The sequence below is a fragment of the Hakea prostrata genome, chromosome 1, assembly GCF_041222555.1.
Source record: "Hakea prostrata isolate BN-2017 chromosome 1, UWA_Hpros_2, whole genome shotgun sequence".
In the NCBI taxonomy this organism is placed as follows: domain Eukaryota; kingdom Viridiplantae; phylum Streptophyta; class Magnoliopsida; order Proteales; family Proteaceae; genus Hakea; species Hakea prostrata.
Window position 1 is genome coordinate 59,766,035 of NC_142600.1, and position 18,878 is coordinate 59,784,912.

Consider the following 18,878-nt stretch of genomic DNA (forward strand, 5'->3'; position numbering starts at 1 on the left):
AACACTCATAGCACAGAGTTTCTACAAATATTGCCATCAACTTCAGGTACTAATGACAAAGGGGTCAGAGCTGATTCAGGTGAAATCCTCTATCATTTAATATATTTGAATTGCCACAGTTTCAGCCATGCATGGTATATCGACACGTACGAGTCAGTAAGTATTTTATTTGGGGTGAGTGCATGGAGATGATACTGATTTCCGGGACATGAATCTTTTTCTATATAAGATACCCTCGCACCCAAGCAAAAATAACAGAAAGCTAGAAGGGTTTACTAGAAAAAAGAAAAACACAGGAAGTTAAGACGACGGTGATTAGAAGATGAAGAGAGAAGCGTTGGTATCCATTTGGTATCTTCAACTAATTCCTCTGATCAGTTGTTTGGTGGACAGGAGCCAGTTTCCTGCAACTTTTCTTTTTGGAACTGCTACATCTTCGTATCAGGTAAATGTATATAAGAGCTTTCGTTAAAAATAAAATAAAAACTCTCTATATATATATAAGAGTAGAAGAAAATTTCCACTTCTGAGTCGTAAGTTCTCATACTAGAGTAAATTAAATTAATTAAGCCCACCTAAACGAACCCCAGAGACCTTCTCTATGTGCTCTCTAAACTCTTTATCTCTGGGTTTGAGATAACTTGGTTTGGTTTGAACCAAACAATCTTTTTCTTCGCCTTATACATGAGTCATTTGTATGAGGTTTCGTAGTTTAGCAAAGTACAAGAATGTTCAGATGTACATAACCTTGTCTTTAATTTGATCTTGAAAACTTAATCAATGCGTCAAGAAGCATAATCTTCAACATGTATAAGAAAAAGATCTCTACATCTTATATTTTTCGTTGGCAATTTCCTTTCACATCAATTTTGACGATATGGAGAATTTCTTCAGACTATGATATCTTTTGTAAACATCATATATATTTATCTTTTGAAGAAGCATAAACAAGTGAAAATTTGTTCCCATAGGTAGGATGAAAATTGCTGGTTAACTCTATAACTTTGTCTAGTAATTGCAAACAAAATTTAGCGTAGACAAAATAAAAAATGAAGACTAAAACAAAATAAAGTACTTATCTTTTATGTAATTTTCTAATGGATACAATATATTTTTAATGAAATTTCTTACTTTTATGAAGTACAATAAAAGCTTAAGTTAGCTAAACAACCATGTCTTCAAAGGCATTCGATAATGTAGTTATAGAACCATGAACGTAATAGAAAGAGTAAATTACGTGTGCATCTACAATACAAACTAACCTATCCCCCAAAATTTTCAATTTAAAACATGAGTCGGTAACATAATAGAAAAAGTCCAATAGGATGTAACATAATAAAACTCGTGAAAAGAGCTTTGGAGAGCAATTCGTGTGAAAAGTTGGGAGAGTACTTCATTATTTATCTTTCATTGGACAAAATTATCATGTCACATAAAAGAGTATTGAATTAGCCACAATTGAGGAAAATTAGCTAAATATAGCCTTGCTTCATTCTCTTTTCAATATTGCATTCAATATTTTATGTTCAATTTCAATTTAAATTACTTTTCTAAATTGAAATATGATGACACGTGCATCTCTCTCTCATAAAAATTAAATTACTTTTCAAAATTCATATATGGTGACACGCGCATTTGCATATGGAAGTTTGCTAGTATATATGTATGTATATATGATTCGCTATGACAAAAATAATAGGTCGCGTATGTATGACCATTCCCAATCTTATACAAATTTGAAGAATTTAGAGGCATGAATATTAATTACTTTTATTAAATGATAACCATTAGTTTTATATTCGAAAGGCATGAATATTAAGTGATTTGATTAAATGATAACCATTAGTTTTATAATACAAAAAGATTTGCTTTTCTAGGTCAATTCACACACACCATGACTATATCTTTTAGAAACATTTATTAAATATAATTTAAATATAAAGTGTGTGTTCTTTGTCTTTAGAGGATTCAAATTCTTGACTGGACACTGACGCATTTGTCTTTTGCCAACTCAATATCCCTATAAGGATAACCTATGAAAATTTGTTGAATATTCTTCCATTCGGATCCTTTTTACTATTGATTCATTTCTAATAAATGCTTATTTTTCAGATTGAAGGTGCCTACAAGGCAGGCAATAAGGGCCTTAGCAATTGGGATGTATTCACTCATATACCAGGTAGTTTTATTTTAAAAGTAGGTTTTTTATTCTACATTTAGGAAGAAAGTCTATCTTCGGTCTACCTTCTTAATAATTAAAGGTGGGTCTTCTTCTTAAATACGTGATGAAAATGTACGAAGCTAATAAAATCTTGATCCTGACTCGACCTTTTGGGTAAGGTCAAGACCATCTCTTCAGTTTTTTTTTTATTTTTTTATGTGAGAGTGGGTGAAATTTGGATGGGTTTGGACAGGATTTAATCGGTGATTCTTGTTTAGTTTCTAAACATGTAGATGTAGACTACCTTGATTATTTGAAAATTTGCCTTTATATGATGTTAAGATAATCATTTTTCAAACAAATAAGGCTATTAATGTGTATAGACATAAATGACATGTAAGAAGGATATTGAATGGTGTTCTCTTTCCCTTAATGTTTCTTATAAGATGAATATTTTAACTTTGGCTGATTGGAGGTTCATTTATTTTATTATTTTACTTTTGTAAGGGAAAATTATCGGTGGAGGCAATGGAGATGTTGCAGCCGATCACTATTACCGTTACATGGTAAGTAATCCTCTTAGTTTATATAGCATCTAATCTAACGGATGACTGTAATAGAACACTATCTAACAGCTGCAAGTGCTTTCAGGATGTTTAATGAATGGTAAATTTCTTTCTTTTATCCCCAAAAAAATAAAAAAATAATAAAATAATAAAATCCTCTTAATTAGTATATATATATATTTTTATTTTCTTTTTAAATTTCATTTAACACTTAAAAGGGCATTTCAATAAATTCATAAAATGCAATGGAATTTTAATGTTCAATTTACTACTGCAAGAGTTCATTTGGAGTTACAATCTTCTTTGAGTAACTTTGTTGGTTTTATATTTTTCTTTTTCTTCTTTATTTTTTTCTTTCTTAGTCTCTTCTTTTCCATGGAATCACTCACACAAGGTGTATGGTGTTCTTTATTGCCTTTGGTGAAGCTTGAATGGTTTTCTTACCAAAGACAAACTTGAATGGCTCTTAATCATGAAACAGGAAGATGTGGAGTTAATGCATTCTCTAGGAGTTAATTCCTACAGATTTTCAATCTCATGGTCTAGAATCCTTCCAAGTGAGTAACTGCAACTAATTTATAACTTTTTCTGACCTTTAACTCAAGAAATTTACATTAAAATGTGATACTAATAATAAGGACTCAACATCAGGGGGTAGATCTGGAGGAGTTAATCCAATGGGAGTCGAATTCTACACCAACCTCATAGATGCCCTCTTGCTCAGAGGTAAGATTCAACACTTATGGTGCAATGAAAATACACAAAGATCCAATCTTTTGAGAACTTTTTATTAATTTTGCTTCTCTTTTACTATTAATGATTTAGGGATACAACCATTTGTTACATTGAACCATTATGACATTCCTCAAATACTCGAGGACCGATACGGATCATGGTTGAATTCACAAATACAGTAAGTCTAGAGTCATTTTTTATTTTATTTTATTTGACATACTAAAATACAAAGTAGCAAATATTGGATCAAGTAACAAATTTATACATTAATTATAATTTTAAAATATATTTCACTTGTGCTTGTACAGGCAAGATTTTGCACACTTTGCAGAAATATGTTTCGAAGCTTATGGTGATAGAGTGAAATACTGGAGCACATTCAATGAGCCAAACATGACAGTCACATTAGGTTATCTTAGTGGAGACTTTCCACCAAACCATTGCTCTCACTCTTCCCTTTGCAGCTTTGGGGATTCAGCAATTGAACCATATATTGCTGCACACAATTTAATCTTATCGCATGCTGCAGCTGTGGATATCTATAGAAAGAAATTTCAGGTAAAAAGTTAGTTGGTTTATCTATTTTGTATGTTTATGATATTATTTGATACTTTAATTCTTTTAATCACAAACTTACCAGTTTAGTTTTATATCTCAACAAGGCCAAGCAAGGTGGTATGATAGGGATTGTATTAAATTCAGCTTGGTATGAACCATTCAGAAACATTCCAGCAGATTATTTGGCTGTTCGAAGGGCTCTTGCTTTTGACAATGCTTGGTAATTATATAAATTGTCTTAATACCCTTACTGTTATTACTGTTAATTAAAAATAGTTTTTATTTTTTAAGGATTAATCTTTTTCTTTTTATTTAATATTTTTGCAGGTTCTTGGATCCTATAATTTATGGTGATTACCCTCCTGAAATGCGAATGATTTTGGGTGATAGGTTACCCAGATTTTCGAAACACGATAAGGAAAAGTTGAAGAACGGGCTAGATTTTATTGGTATCAATCATTACACAACAACGTATGTAAAAGATTGCTTGTTCTCTCCATGTGATATGGGTAATCCTATATGGGATTCTTTCGTGTACTTCACTGGAGAAAGAGATGGAGGCTTTATCGGAGAGCCAGTAAGAAATATTGACTCTATCCTGTACCTTTTAGTAGAGATATTATATACATCACTTCTTGTTCTCTAGGTTCAAGGAATTTTGAACCAAAATCACCCATTATTTTTCTTTAGAAACACCATTTCATGAATATACTTAAATTTTCATATGTCAGAAAATGAAAAATATACACACATGAATTTTTTTTATAGTCATAGCTTGAGCTTCTTTTTTTATTTTTCAGATGGCACTACCAGGATTCTATATGGCTCCATATGGTATTGAGAAGATTGTCTTATATCTCAAAGAAAGATACAATAACACTCCCATGTTTATCACTGAAAATGGTAAATACAAGACATACAATTATACAAATATATTTATTTTTATAAATAAGTGTTTTTTCATGAATGCTTTGGTTTGTTTGCAGGGTTTGGACAAGCAAGTCATCCAGGTACTTCTGTTAAAGAGTTGCTCAATGATACGGATAGAATACAATATCAGACTGCCTATTTAAGCTTTCTCGCTAAAGCCATGAGGTGTGTATTAATAATATTAATTAATAGTGATTGAAAATATAATTTGTTTTATCCTACATAAATTTATTTTTATTTTTGTTTGTGTTTTTTTTATAGGGATGGTGGAGCTGATGTGAGGGGTTATTTCATATGGTCTCTTATTGATAATTTTGAATGGCTGTTTGGATATACTTTGCGATTCGGACTTTATTATGTCGATTGGTCAACGCTAGAGAGAACACCCAAATTATCAGCTTCGTGGTACAAACAATTTCTGAATGGAAGCGATGTCCTCAACTACGCGAAGGTTCCATTGAACTCTACTTAATCATCCTAGCTAGCTACGGAGAAATATTTCATTAATTGTTTGATGTATAATTGCTTAATTATATCCCAATTCCCAAGTTATGAATGTGTTCTTAAAAAAAGTTAAGATTAGTGTTGGGGAGCAAATTCTGCGTATGTAAAGTGTACATTATTTATTTAAGAAAAAGTAAAAGAAATGGGTTGGGATGTTTTGCAGTGGCCAAGGTTTAGCTTTTCTAAGCTTGGTGCTGTTTTTTTCTTCTGTTTTTTTGCTGCAGTCTTTTGCAGTGATTAATATGTTTATGCATGTGAGATCAAATTTCTTAAAGAGGGACCTTAGTTGGGAAAGAAATTCTCCTCTAAGTTTACTTTTTGATAAGGAATTGGTGAGCGTTGGGTGTAATGGGTGCAACTATCATTGTGGGTTTGAGTGTCTTATGTTCCTTGTAAACTCTTTTTCTCTCTTTTAATAAAATTGATCTCTTTTTTTTCCTAAAAGAAAGAAAGAAAATTTTACATTTGAGTCTCTTATTTTTGGACTAAAATCGGGTGTGGTCTTCATTAGTGCAAAGATTATGTTTGCTCATAGTTCGATGGTCATCATGTCAGAGAGTAAATGACCATAATGCTCTACCAATATAGTCTTACTCAAGGTGCGAAAGTTTGCTGGGTATCACCGGTTCCCTCTGAGCTTGACTTCCAGGACTCTTTCCATCTTCGCTAACACAACCTGATTAGGAACATTAACTTTCCCGTTCTCGTACTCCTGAATCAGTTGCAGCTTCTCGTTGATCTGCTTGACTCATCTTCTTAGCCAAACGTGCCTTCTGTATTGCCTGCCTTATTTCGGCCCAAACTCTGTTTAACGCCGCCGGTTCCGTTTCTTTGTCGAGTTTTCTTGCGTTCACAGTTGTTGCCGGTGGTTTCTTATTTGAACCTCCGTCGGACTTCTTTATTGTTTGAAACTCAGCACCCACACTGAGAGCCTGGTTTACGGCTTTTGGATCTCACAGCGCCTGGGCCTTCGGCTTGGATTTGTGTAGAACAACTAGTTCCCAGTCCTGTGACATAGTTCCTGGGAATCTGCTTGGCATTGTTGATGGCGAATCAGAAACGCAGAAAAATCAACTACCCAAAAGAAAGAAGATCCTTTTGAGGTATAAAATGTATATATACATACTAGTAAAGTAAGACACGTGCAAATGCACGTGGCCATGTGAGAGAGAAAAGATATCGAGTCAAAAAATAGAAAGAAAAATTTTATATTAAGAAAGAAGACAATTGAAATAAACAATCAAGTTTTGGGGTGAGGGAATAATCAATGAAACTTTTGAGAGGGAGAGTAAGTACATGGAAAATAAGTACAGATAATAGTATTCAAAAACTTGAAAACAAAAAGAGATAAAGAAGATTATTATTAAAGCAAATATATCTGAATTTTGCACATAAATAGGAATTCAAATATTGTTTTTATTAGTTTTATGTTCTTTTTTCCCCCAATATCAGGTCCATTTCTTACAAGGAAATGAACCATCCATTTCCTTGTAGATGTGTGACAAGTGTCCCAGCATCACATCAAATGGTGGAAATCCATTTACAGGTCACATCAATCAACTATGTTATGCAGTGAATGCCAATTTCTTTTGATTTAGAATACCTTTAGCATCAAGGTTTTATACACAAATATTCATTTCCTGCAATTTTTAATTTAGTTGTTTTCTTATTTATGTCCTTATCAACTTTTATTCTTTTATTTTTGGGTCATTATCAACCAATTATAGTGACTGGGGGCCCATAGGTTCTCTCGAGGGGAGGGAAAGATGTGGTAGGGGCAGAAGTTTGAACTGATGACATTTTAGGACTTTCTATCTCTACAAAGGAGGTTGCAACCATTGTCAAGTTTTATACATGTTAAAAACTCATTTAATTTCTTTTGATGGTTCTTGTTATTGTTATTTTAGACATTTAATTGATTCTTTGTAGAGCTTAAATCATTAGTTGAAGTGATAATTTTTTATAAAGATAATATTAAACTCTTTTCAAAATTGATCTCATAAATAAAATTTTGAAATGTAAAAGAAATGGTCTCTGATTGGTGGGCTAAAATAATCGACAAAATGACATTTAGGTGATAGTAGACAATATAATTGTGTCTTTATTCAATAGAAACGATGAAGGCACAAAAAACAAGATTGAAAAAAGGAATAGTAGAATAGTTCTTCTATTTGTGATTTGTGAAGTCCGATTAAGTAGTCCTTCGCCAATTATTTATGAAGTCAAGAAGAAACCTAAATTCATGATCTGTCACCAAAACTAAAAAATAAAAAATTACCACACCAAAAGAACTCAGTATTATATGAGTTAAACACAATAAAATCAATAAAATCACAATTCAATTAATAAAGTTAATTTCAAATCAATAAAATCACAAAAATGTAGAAATTAAGGACGAGAAAGCTAGGAACAGATAGAACACCATCGAGTGTATGCAACCTACTTTCCCTTCACGTAATGAAATTCAGGAACATTATCATCATACAGCCAACTGGCTAATTATAGGAAGAATAACAACAATATTATCAAAGATTGGAAGAAAAAAAAAAAAAAGATTCAGCTTCATGCAAACCTTCACAAAGGCCATGCCAAAATAAAAGGGTTTATTGTATATGTAGACCGTTTCCAGAAAGAAAAAGAGAGAGAGCCTTAATTGAAGTGATGGAATAAATTTTACCACAAAATTAGTATAATTCCAATGAACCCCTAGAATTCTAACTCATGGGACGCTGAAGAAGATTTATAAATAAATCAGAATTAGGAAGACTTGCCAGAAACCCATTTCAAAAGGAAGCACTTCCGACTTGTAGACGTCACAACATCTTGAGACGCCTTGAACACAAAACAAGGATTTTAGCAAGATTGATCCATCGGAACTTGGATTAATGCATAACAGAAACAATGTAGGGGGGTCAACTTGAGGATAAATTCCCTCAAATTTCAACCTAACGAAAATTAATGACAAAAAACATAAGACCGAAAAAAAAATTGAAAAGATAAATTCTAGCAAGCTAGCATCTTTACAGTCCTTAAAATCATGTTGTCAAAGTGAGAAGAACTATTGGGAACATCTGCCCAATTGCCCAAAAATCAAGTATTGAGGTAAACAAAGAGATATTCACATGAAATGTGTTCCGTCCTCCCTTCATGAGAGGAGGAGCTTGAGAGAGACTAAGAGAGAGTGAGATTGATTGAAATACCTTGCTTCGTATTACAATTCGTGAGTGGAGGAGATTGAGAAAGATCGATTGACATACCTTGCTTCGTCTTCCCAATTCATGAGAGGAGATTGAGAGTACCTTCATGGATCGTTGGAATCTTGAAGATATGTGATTTGATACAAACACATACTCTGCATGCGAGAGACTTGGTTTTTGATAAGATAAACAGCATAGGAGCCAGCACGAACAAGTATCATACAATTTTTAACTAAAATACTGTTGCATGCGAGCCAAACTCGCTAATTGTCCCCTCTCTTCTAATTATTGACTCCATTATGCAAGACTTCATAAATTGCAAACCTTATTGTCCCACACATATCTAAATCCCCTCACAAGAATTACAATTTCAATCGCAAGCCTGATAATAATAGTTTGCAAAGATAAGCGATTTAAAAAACCCTAAGGATCATGGTTACCGATTATACCTACTTAGCTGACTATAGATGCGTTGCCTAAATTCTGAAAATGCTACTTCTACCCTTCTGCAAAGCAGCAGAAATAGAACAAAAAATAAATCTCCCATAGAGGAGTTACAATTGAATAATCACATACAAAAAAACACGGGGAGATAAACCCTTAGGATTGTCAGCGGATGTCTGTTAATCAGAGACCTCACAAACAAAAAAACAAAAGTTGCTTTCAAGTAAAGGCATAGTGTAACCATAGTATATTATGTCGCCGATTTATTGCCGAAATGTCGCGATAAATCGGCATGTCGCTGGGGGGCGACACGACACCCCCCAGTGACACTGATTTTACCATATGTCGGCGATATATCGCTCCCGATCGAAAAGTCGATCGAAAAGTCGTGGAACCACTGCAACCACCACCGGCGACGATCGAAAAGTCTGTGGAGCCTGTGAAGACCAAACTGTCAAAACCTGCAACGACGGAGTTAATCAATTCCAAGCACTTCGAAGTTCGAATCGGAGACTTGCCACACTTTTAGGGTTTTATGAAACACCTACCACCACCACCACCGGCGATGACAAACAATTCCTCTTGTTAAGAGATGAAATCGATCAAGAAAATGAAAATGGAACAATTGAAATCGTATTGCTTGCTTGTTTGGGCTGTGTGCAGAGATTCTCATTACGGTTTGTTCAAGTATTCTGGAAACGGGTGGAGTTGAATGTTTCAAAAGGGAAATTGAAGGGTGAGAAAGGTTTGCTACCAGGCTGGCGATGGCGACTCATTCATAACTCCAAATGGTGAGCGATGCAGATCTCTGACTCCTATAGACCCAAAAAATCTGAAAGGAACTTGTTTCTTCTGGTTTTCACAATCAAATCCCTAAATTGGCTTTCAGTTGTAAACAGTAAACCCCATCACACCCACACCTGCACGCTCTGCCTCTCCCTCCGACGTTACCTGATTTTGGCCGAGAAGATCCAGGAGTGCCCAACGATGTCTCCGACGTTACCTGATTTTGGCCGAGAAGATCCAGGAGTGCCCAACGATGTCTCCGACGTTACCTGATTTGAGAATAACTGGTGAGAAACTGAGAACTGAACTGAGAAGGTGGAGGTCGTGGAGCATCGATATCACCGAAACCAAAGACTAAAAGTCGTCCGAAATTTTGCCGGTGTCGCCTGTGTCGCCAGGCACCGACACAGCGACACCAGGCGACCTGTCAGACCTTGAGTGTAACTACTGTAAAGGAAAGATTATAAAGACAAAGCTTCAGTTTAAAAGAAAATAGCAGGGTTTTTTAATTTTCTTTGGTAGAAACAGCAAAGTCCACATCACATGCAGAACAAATTATAGAAATATAAAGTGACCATTGCTTGAAGCTTGACTTGATCGGACAAATTGATTCCCTGATATTCTGCAAAACTGATGCCCAGCCATGCGTTCTTGTTCATGTTTATGAGAGTATCATGAAGGGAAATCAGAAAGAAAACAAAATAAGAGAGCATTGTTAACCATGATGAATACCCAATTTCACATCTAGTTGTCACAATTATTAAAAGCCTACCATCATCTTCACTTTTCGTCTCGGGATCAACCTTATCTTCACTAAATTCATGAACCTTTGGCTTGATATTTAACCAGTTCTTCGCAACAATGGAAGGCCAGAAGGCCTGCATGCATTCCCTCTCACGTTTTTCTCTCTTAAAACCCAAAACTACCGTTTACAAAAAAGAAGAAAAAGAAAAGAAAAGAAAAAGTCCTAAAACTACCCAAGTGTCTCTAAAATCCTTAACCACCCAAGCACTCACTCCATTCACGTTTCTCTCTTGTAAATCCTAAAACCACTCAAACACATCACCTTATACATAAATACCCACCACCGTAGCCTAAAGAAAAGGGATATAATTCAAGAAAAAAAGAAGGAAAGAGGAAGAAGAGAAGAACAGTTTTGCAAAGATTCTTACTCCTATCAATTCTGAGAAGAAAATAAAAATACACGCGGTTCTTGATGATTAATTTTAAAAGTAATTCATATTATTAACGATTGATTACTGATTCTAGTACCTGTTTGGGTTTCTGTTCATTTGGCTTCTTCTCTGGTTTTTTTCCAGCTTATTGTCTCCTTTGGGCAAAGGGGAGATTAGTTCAACCTTCTTCTTCTCTCTATCCTCTCTCTGACCTTCACCGGATCTATCTTCACCACCTGGAACCACCACAACCAACCATAACAAGCAAAATCAACAAACCAGAAGTAAATACATTCCATCAGAAGTGCTTCCTTTTGACAAAGAACAAGGGGGAGGGTGACAATTATCCATTCCAAACTGTGTTTGTGACATCTACTGCATCTGGTCTGGAGAAGGGTGACAAAGAACCATTGCTTCTCTAAGGTTCGTGAATCGGTTGCAAAAGGAAGAACTATCACTATGAGAAATCAGAAACCCTAAAATATATGATAAGTTCACCTAAGAAGAGATTGAGAGAGATTGGGAGAGGAGATTGAGAGAGATTAATACCTTGAAAACACTTGACAGCCCCCTTTATTTTCTTGGCACATCCTTTCGCAATGCATGACGAAGAACCATCACTCTCAGAAATCAGAAACCATTATCGATCCATCTTCCTTCTTCCCCATCGTCCTTCTTCTCACCATCGTTCGGCTTCTCTACATGAGAGAACAAATACATAGATTCAGAGAAATCGAGAGGGATTTAGAGTGAGATTCAGAGAGAGTTCGAGAGGGATATAGGGATATTTCTACAATGAGAGAATAAATACATAGATTCAAAGAGATCGAGAGGGATTCAAAGCGAGATTCAGAGAGAGTTCAAGAGGGAGAGGGACACAGAGAGCGAGAGACTGAGATTCAAAGATGTTGCCAGAGATAGTGGTGATTTAGAGAGATATTCAGAGAGAGTTCGAGAGGGAGAGGGATATTGAGAGCGATAGACTTTGAGAGAGATTGAAAGAGGTCAAGAGAGAAATCGGGATTAAAATTAAGAATAAATTAATAAGAAAAATTATAAGGACAGAAAAGGACAGAAAAAGATTTGCGAAAAAGGTAGAGTACATGCTTTTATTATAATAGTATGATATACTAGCAAAATTCCAAGTGCAGATGCACGTGGTTTATTGGTGTTTTCTTTGGCTATGATATTTATATTGGCTTCGAAAATTAGAGTGTATGTTATTTAGCGTTGTTGGTGTTTGCAAAACCCTTCATATTTAAACATTACAATGCAGAACACATTTCAAACATTCAAGTGTTTATAGCAACAATAGCATATTGGATTTAAGAACAACAATACCTCTACAATAACAGAAGCTATATCTCTTCTAACTTAAATCTCCTTACATCTCACAGGGATATATTTAATAAATTGTTTGTTAAGCCTATATGGAAGCTTGTAATTCATTTTAGGTAACATAGAATCTCCCAATAATTTGTCTTTTCCATGATAATGAGTAGGTAATCCTAAAGAAGCACATAAAACTTTCTTTGTAGCCACTGAGACATACTCTATAAAGAAACTTTTACAAGATCTCTATAAGTTACATTTGGACTAAGTTGTCTCCATAATGATTCAAGAACACCCTTCTTAGTAGGTGTAGGTAACACAGATTTAAGTGTTCTATATTTTTGTATATCAGTTAATAATATGACGTGTAGACTTCTATTGGTAATTGAAAATTTTGTCAATTAGTCTTTTATTCTACTTGGTTTGTAAAGAAGCCAAGAGATGATAATTGGCGATAGAGAAGGTGCTTCGGATGGTCTCTGCTTTGGTTTGCTATGACAGAGAATGGAAGATAACATTGTTGGAAAAAATAAAGTATATTCACTCCATCTACATTATGGACATATACGGAGCATCTAAGTAGCTATATAATTCTGCCTAAATAGTTGATGTTCTCATCATCCATTGAAAAAATGGATGGAGAATAAAAGAGGAAACCAAGACAAAATCATGTGAAAGAACCATCCTTCTTTAGTAGTAATTGCAAAATGGAAGCACTCCATAACACCTTCGAGTTTGATTCATGTTCATCATTTGCACATCGCATAATCCAACAAAAGTTCTTCCATGCACAACTTTTGAATGGGCAATGGTGCTCTGCAACAATAAAAAGGAGTCAAACTGACATGAGCCCTTGAAAGAATCAAGCTAACATGAACTGAATTAGCATTGCTACTTGTTTTCAACGCAAGGGAAGGCCAACAATTCGTGCACGACCGCATGAAACCCTCTATTTTTTTGTTGGGTCATAGAGAAAGGAGAGGCTGACAAGCTTTAAACTGCCAATGTTACAAAAGTACCTTAACCTCAACTGGTCAGTGATCAATTTGCATCATGAATCAAATACTTGACAAGTACATGGAAAGCATGCCTAATCTTCTAGATAATGACATCTAAAAGAGCAGCATATATACTCTTGTCAGCATCTTCAATACCTTCATCTTTCGGGGCACCATGAAGATTGAGAACTTTGTTGCATCTAATCAGAATCTCTGTCAGGTTTCTTGTGAACATAAAATCATATCTCTAACACCATAGATATAATGAAATTCCTTCAAGTGGACACAAGTAAGGGCGTTGGATCCTTAAGATGAAATTCCTTCAGCCTAAAGAGATACATGCAAAACCTCTTGACCATGCTAACTTGACATCACTGGAGAAGTTGTTTTCACATAAATAAAATAAAAGAAACTTGAGAAGCATAGGGAGACAAAGAAATACCTTAATAATTCGTTGGTATGCATGAAGAACATACCTTCTAGAGGAAACTCCCAAAAAAAAAAAAAAAAAAAAAAAAAGGAATTGCAGAATTGAAGCTGATCCAAATGAATTGTTCATTGCGAAAGGAACCTGCAAACAACATTGGAATGCCATTTCCATGGTTCAATAGAGCATGAGCAGAGCGCCAACACCAGCTGTCTCAAGAAAAATGCAACTTCAATTCCTAGTGTAATTCCTGCAGGCAATTCTGTTGTCTTTCATGAATTCTTGCAGCTTGCTGGCTATTGTCTCACTGGAATTCTCAACAACACCTTCAAATTTTCTTGAATCCAGTGACGTGGAAAGTGATAGATGGAGTCCTCGGATTCCCCTAAGATCTGATCTCAGACCAGGCCCAAAAGCAAATCCAAAATCCAGATATCGAATGAAGGTGGGCTACCCAAGTCCTGCAGAGCCAAAGCTGACTGTGATTAAAATGTAAACCAATGTACCAAATGGAAGATTAGATAAAATCATATAAGCACTAAAAAAGACAGTTGTTAAAGCACAGAAGAGGAAACTTAATTGGATTGCCTGTAACCAAATCTTTGACAAAAAGACACACTCTACATTAAACCAGAGACTAAATTAAGAAAGAAAAGAACCACTAATTTAGGATCAGAATCACTCAGATGGATGAATTCTAACGGGGGAGACTATAGGAATTTCAGCTAGGATCTATTTAAGTGAACATGTATGACGGAATACCTACCTAGAAGAGAAGCAAACCAGATTTCAGTGATGGAAAAATGAACAAAAAAGGAGTTACCATTCTCACTGACGACATTGTGAGGGAATCATGGGGTGCAAGGCGCCAAGCGGAAGTTGTAGAGGTCGTCGTGATGAACAAGGCTGAGTTCGCATACTGCTGAGGCTTCATTAAATGAAATTCCTCCTAGTGGAAATGAGGGAAGGAGATCGCCTCAAATCGCCATTAACGAACGATTACATAGCAAAGTATTCACCGTTGCGAAGAACAATAGGATAATTCAGTTCAAGAGAGAACACGAGTTTTAGTGCAAACAAACCATGAAATCAAAGGAAGCTGTCAGTTACCTTCCTAAAGTTCTCTTTGTACAGTATCTTTGATCAAGCAAGAAATCTAGGTATTAGCGAAAGCCCTTAATCTGAACTTTTATTAAGAGAATCCAATATAAACGTCAAAGAATTGGAACAATTGGCGTAGAAATATCTAAATATAAGTGGAAGCCATTAATTTTAGATTTCATAGAAACACCAAAGAACTGGAACAAATGGGCAAAGAGAAGAACCTCTATCAGCAAAAACTGGAGGCATCCCCACCTGCATATTACCAGAAAGGGTCGGCCATGCTTTTCGGTTTATTGATTATTTATCCTCTTCTTTGGTAGACTAAACGATTCATGATCAAAGAGAGAAGAGTAACACCATAATCCCAAAAATTAAATTCACTTAAGATAAGTAAAGGAACTTGTGAAATAAATTCATGAGGTTATCATAAAGTGTTTACCTGAAACAAAAAGGAAACAGTAAAGAGGGCGAGTTCTCCTAAGCAGCAGATTTGAGGTTAGTAACTTGGGTTCAGGCTGCTTGTAATGTGTAACGCCATTGTGCTTTGGGTGGAGAGTTTTTTGGGTTGTGCGGGTGCGTTCTATCGTTCTGCCCAAAAGTCAAGGGGTGTCGGCTGTTTTGTGCCATGGAGTGGTGCGTAGTTCTAGGGAAAGGGATTTTTCATGAAGCACTTGGGTTGTGTTGTTTTAAATGGTTGCATTTTAAGTGGAGAGAGAGACTTATTTAGAAGAAGGGTATCTTGGGGCAGCTGCCCATTGATCAGGTGTGTTGGTTTGTGGTGTTGGGGGTGTAGTTTGTCATTTTTGCATGGAAAGAAATTTCGGCGAATTTTGCCGAAATTCGCCAGTTTCGCCCCCTGGCGAAACGAAACCAGGGGGCGAAACAATATTTACCAAATATCGCCGAGAAATCGGCGATATCTAGCGATATATCGTGAGAAATCGGCGATATATCGCGAGATATCGCGATATTTCGGAAAAAATTATTTTTTTTATTTTTGTTGTGTGTGATTTTTATACTATTTCTTGTACTTTTTAGGCGATTTTCTCGCGATTGTATCACAATCTTACCAATTTTATCACAATGATTCAATAATCAATAGTTAATGTGTTAAATGTAATTTGGAAGAAAATCTATATAGAATAACTTATAAATAGAAAAACTTTTTATAGCAAAATCATCAAGATTAATGAGAAATCTTACCAACTATATTCTAGTGATCTAGTCCTCAAAAGTCAACATGCCAAATGTGGTTAGGGAAGAATATATACATGAAATAATTTATGGAAACAATTTACATTATGAAGATATTTTGTAATAGAATCGTCAGTTAATCTTTCCAACAATGTCTGAATGATTTAGGCCTAAGAATGTAACACATTAAATGTGGCTAGGCAGGAGATTTAAATGGAAATATTTATTAAGAAATAATTTAAATTATCAAAGTCAACATGCCAAATGTGATTACGGAAGAGTATATACATGAAATAATTTATGGAAACAATTTAAATTATTAATGAATCTTATAAAAGAATCTTCAAAGTGATTTGATAATCGTTCCAATTATGTCCTAATGATGTAGGCCTCATAAGGTAATATATTAAATGTGACTAAGTAAGAGAATTTAAATGAAATAATTTTTAGAAATAATTCAAATTTACCACATATTTACATCAGATTAGGATAAGTATCAAATTTACCAAAATTATTGGTTAAAATACTCAAAAAAATTTGGGGGCGAAATTTCTATATGGGGGGCGAAATATCTCGGCGATATTTTCGAAATTTCTTTCCCTGCATTTTTGTCCAGTTTTTAAGGGGTGCGGTGGGTAGTTTTAGATTATTTATGAAGATACATGTCTATTAAGGAGGAGTATTTTGGTCAACTAATTTACGTGCCATAAGTGTTTGAGGTTTTCCTTTTATATAGTAGGATAGGATAGGATGATTGGCAAACTTGCCTACGTTGGCCTTACTTATGCCCCTAAAACTTACAATTATACCCTCATATACCATATTCTCAAAAAACCATCTTGGTGGAATCCCTTAACCCGTCTTCTTCTTTCCATCCCTATTACGTTAGTGTTAGGGTAATCTCAATATTCAATTCGTGAGCTCTAATCGCTATAACAGAAGAAATATAATCTGACAATGCCAGAAACCAACAAATTCAACACTTAGGAAAGAAAGTGAAGAGGATAAAGAAAGAGAATAACTACTTACACCAAGTTCCTCTCCTCCCACAAATCAAAATGGGCTTCAAAGGCTTGGCTTGAAATGCCGGGGAAGAACTTGAAGATCCAAGGAATGAGTTGTGCCGCTAACTGTTTTGCCTTACGCTTCCTTTAGCCATTCTTATTATACCTTCGTAGTAATCCTTGACGTTTTGCTTTGGACACAGAAAAGTAGGTGAATAATCCACAAACGAACAGTTGTATCACCCTCAACAATTCTATAATCTAGTTGGACTTTGCTTGGGTCCTGCATAGGATCGTCAAGTCGGCTGTCAGATCGGAATTCTGATTGAAAATTTGATCTCGACCATTGAAATTCAATGGTTGAGATTTAATTTTGACCAAGATTTTGGATCTGACGGTTCAAAATCTTGACGTAAATGCGCATGACCCAAGCAAAACTAAATCTTGGTGAAACATACTCTAACCCTATTGTTCGCATTAGGATAGGCCCGTCTTTTTTCGGTAAAGAGGATAGGTCCTTTTGAGTTCTGGTTATCTTAATTCTTAAAATTGAACAACTTTTCTTTCTATATCTTTTCCTGCAACTCCTTTTCAGGAAATTAGATCTGCCAAATCTAATAGACCAGATTTTAGGGTTTTGGAACCGACATGCTTTGCTGTGTTTGGATAGTAGATATGTGAAACCCTGATTCCCAAGAAATCCAATGTAATTTTGATTTTGAATTTTCCTAGGTGAGGTTTATCCAGACTCCAGATCAGTCTCGAGTCAAGCTACAATGACGATAGGGTTAGTAAAAATCTAATTTTATTTATTAGAATTTATGGCATTTAATAATATTATTTTGTGTAACAAAAAAAATAATAAAAATCATAATATTATTTTGGGGGTTTTTGCACTTAGACCCCTTGGTGCCAAGAACCCTAGTAGTTTTGGGCTGAATTAGACTTTAGAGGGCTATTTAAGTGGTTATGTAAAGTGACTTAATTTTCTAAACTACCCTCATTTAATAGTCCTTAGGGCACCCAGTTGATGCAGAAATACTTGCTGGTCGTTATAGTGTTGACCTGCTGCATCGTTTGCCATGGTTGCTGATAGAAAATCCAATCCAGATTTTGGGGCTTTTCTTCCCCAATTCGAGTAGGTTCTTTATTATAACAGCATACTTTGATATATTACCTCCCCCCCCCCCCCCCACCAATTGGTTTATAATCCATCCCTTAACTTGGTGCTTCAAATCACCCAATCTTGGGTTAAAATTCAATTAAGAATCATCCCTTGCTGTAATTACAACATTTAGGATTAATCTGGCTTCTGATGGTGCCAAGAATGTTGGGTCTGTTCCCAAATCCTAAAAACCCATTGATTAGTCTCAACTCCTAGCTTCAATCAATTTGCTAATGCCTTAAAGCTTTACATGATTTCAGCGTTTATTGTAGAGCTAGTATCTTTTTAGATTGCTTTGTAGGTTATGAAGTAAACATTTTTTTGGAGAATTCGACACTGGCATAACAATATGATTAACTAGTGTAAGAGGATTCCAAGGCACACAAAGACTCGTGCCCATGTCTGGACTGCTCCTATGGAGTCCAACCCTTCTAAGATCAAGAAACCGTGTTTGAGGGTGTGGTGGCTCTGATAGGGATAATGTATATATTTGTTTGTTTAGTTAGATAGTATAGAGAGAACCTTGACAAATGTAACATTTCAGTTTTGATCATTCTTCCTTTCATTTTGAGATTCTTTTGAAATTCCTTGAGACTTA

At 35.2% G+C, this 18,878-nt stretch overlaps 1 protein-coding gene and 1 pseudogene across 1 annotated transcript; one reads left to right on the forward strand and one right to left on the reverse strand.

Moving 5' to 3' along the window:
- Positions 1 to 271: 271 nt before the first annotated feature.
- Positions 272 to 5,801, forward strand: LOC149029234 (beta-glucosidase 18-like). The gene is made up of 12 exons (XM_089150230.1): positions 272 to 445; positions 2,113 to 2,179; positions 2,669 to 2,727; positions 3,209 to 3,284; positions 3,379 to 3,453; positions 3,553 to 3,640; positions 3,771 to 4,020; positions 4,125 to 4,240; positions 4,348 to 4,597; positions 4,821 to 4,923; positions 5,007 to 5,115; positions 5,212 to 5,801. Exons 1-12 carry the CDS (start codon positions 323 to 325, stop codon positions 5,420 to 5,422), a joined length of 1,527 nt encoding a protein of 508 aa, XP_089006356.1. The 5' UTR covers positions 272 to 322; the 3' UTR covers positions 5,423 to 5,801.
- Positions 5,802 to 6,073: 272 nt separating this feature from the next.
- LOC149029235 (multiprotein-bridging factor 1c pseudogene) lies at positions 6,074 to 6,494 on the reverse strand (annotated as a pseudogene).
- Between the last annotated feature and the right edge of the window lie 12,384 nt (positions 6,495 to 18,878).

Excerpts from the sequence above, each read along its gene's own strand:
- LOC149029234 (XM_089150230.1), top strand. The coding sequence starts at position 323 with ATGAAGAGAGAAGCGTTGGTATCCATTTGGTATCTTCAACTAATTCCT. Across the intron at positions 4,598-4,820 it reads GAGGCTTTATCGGAGAGCCA|ATGGCACTACCAGGATTCTA; the intron begins GTAAGAAATATT and ends TTTATTTTTCAG. Across the intron at positions 5,116-5,211 it reads TTTCTCGCTAAAGCCATGAG|GGATGGTGGAGCTGATGTGA; the intron begins GTGTGTATTAAT and ends TTTTTTTTATAG.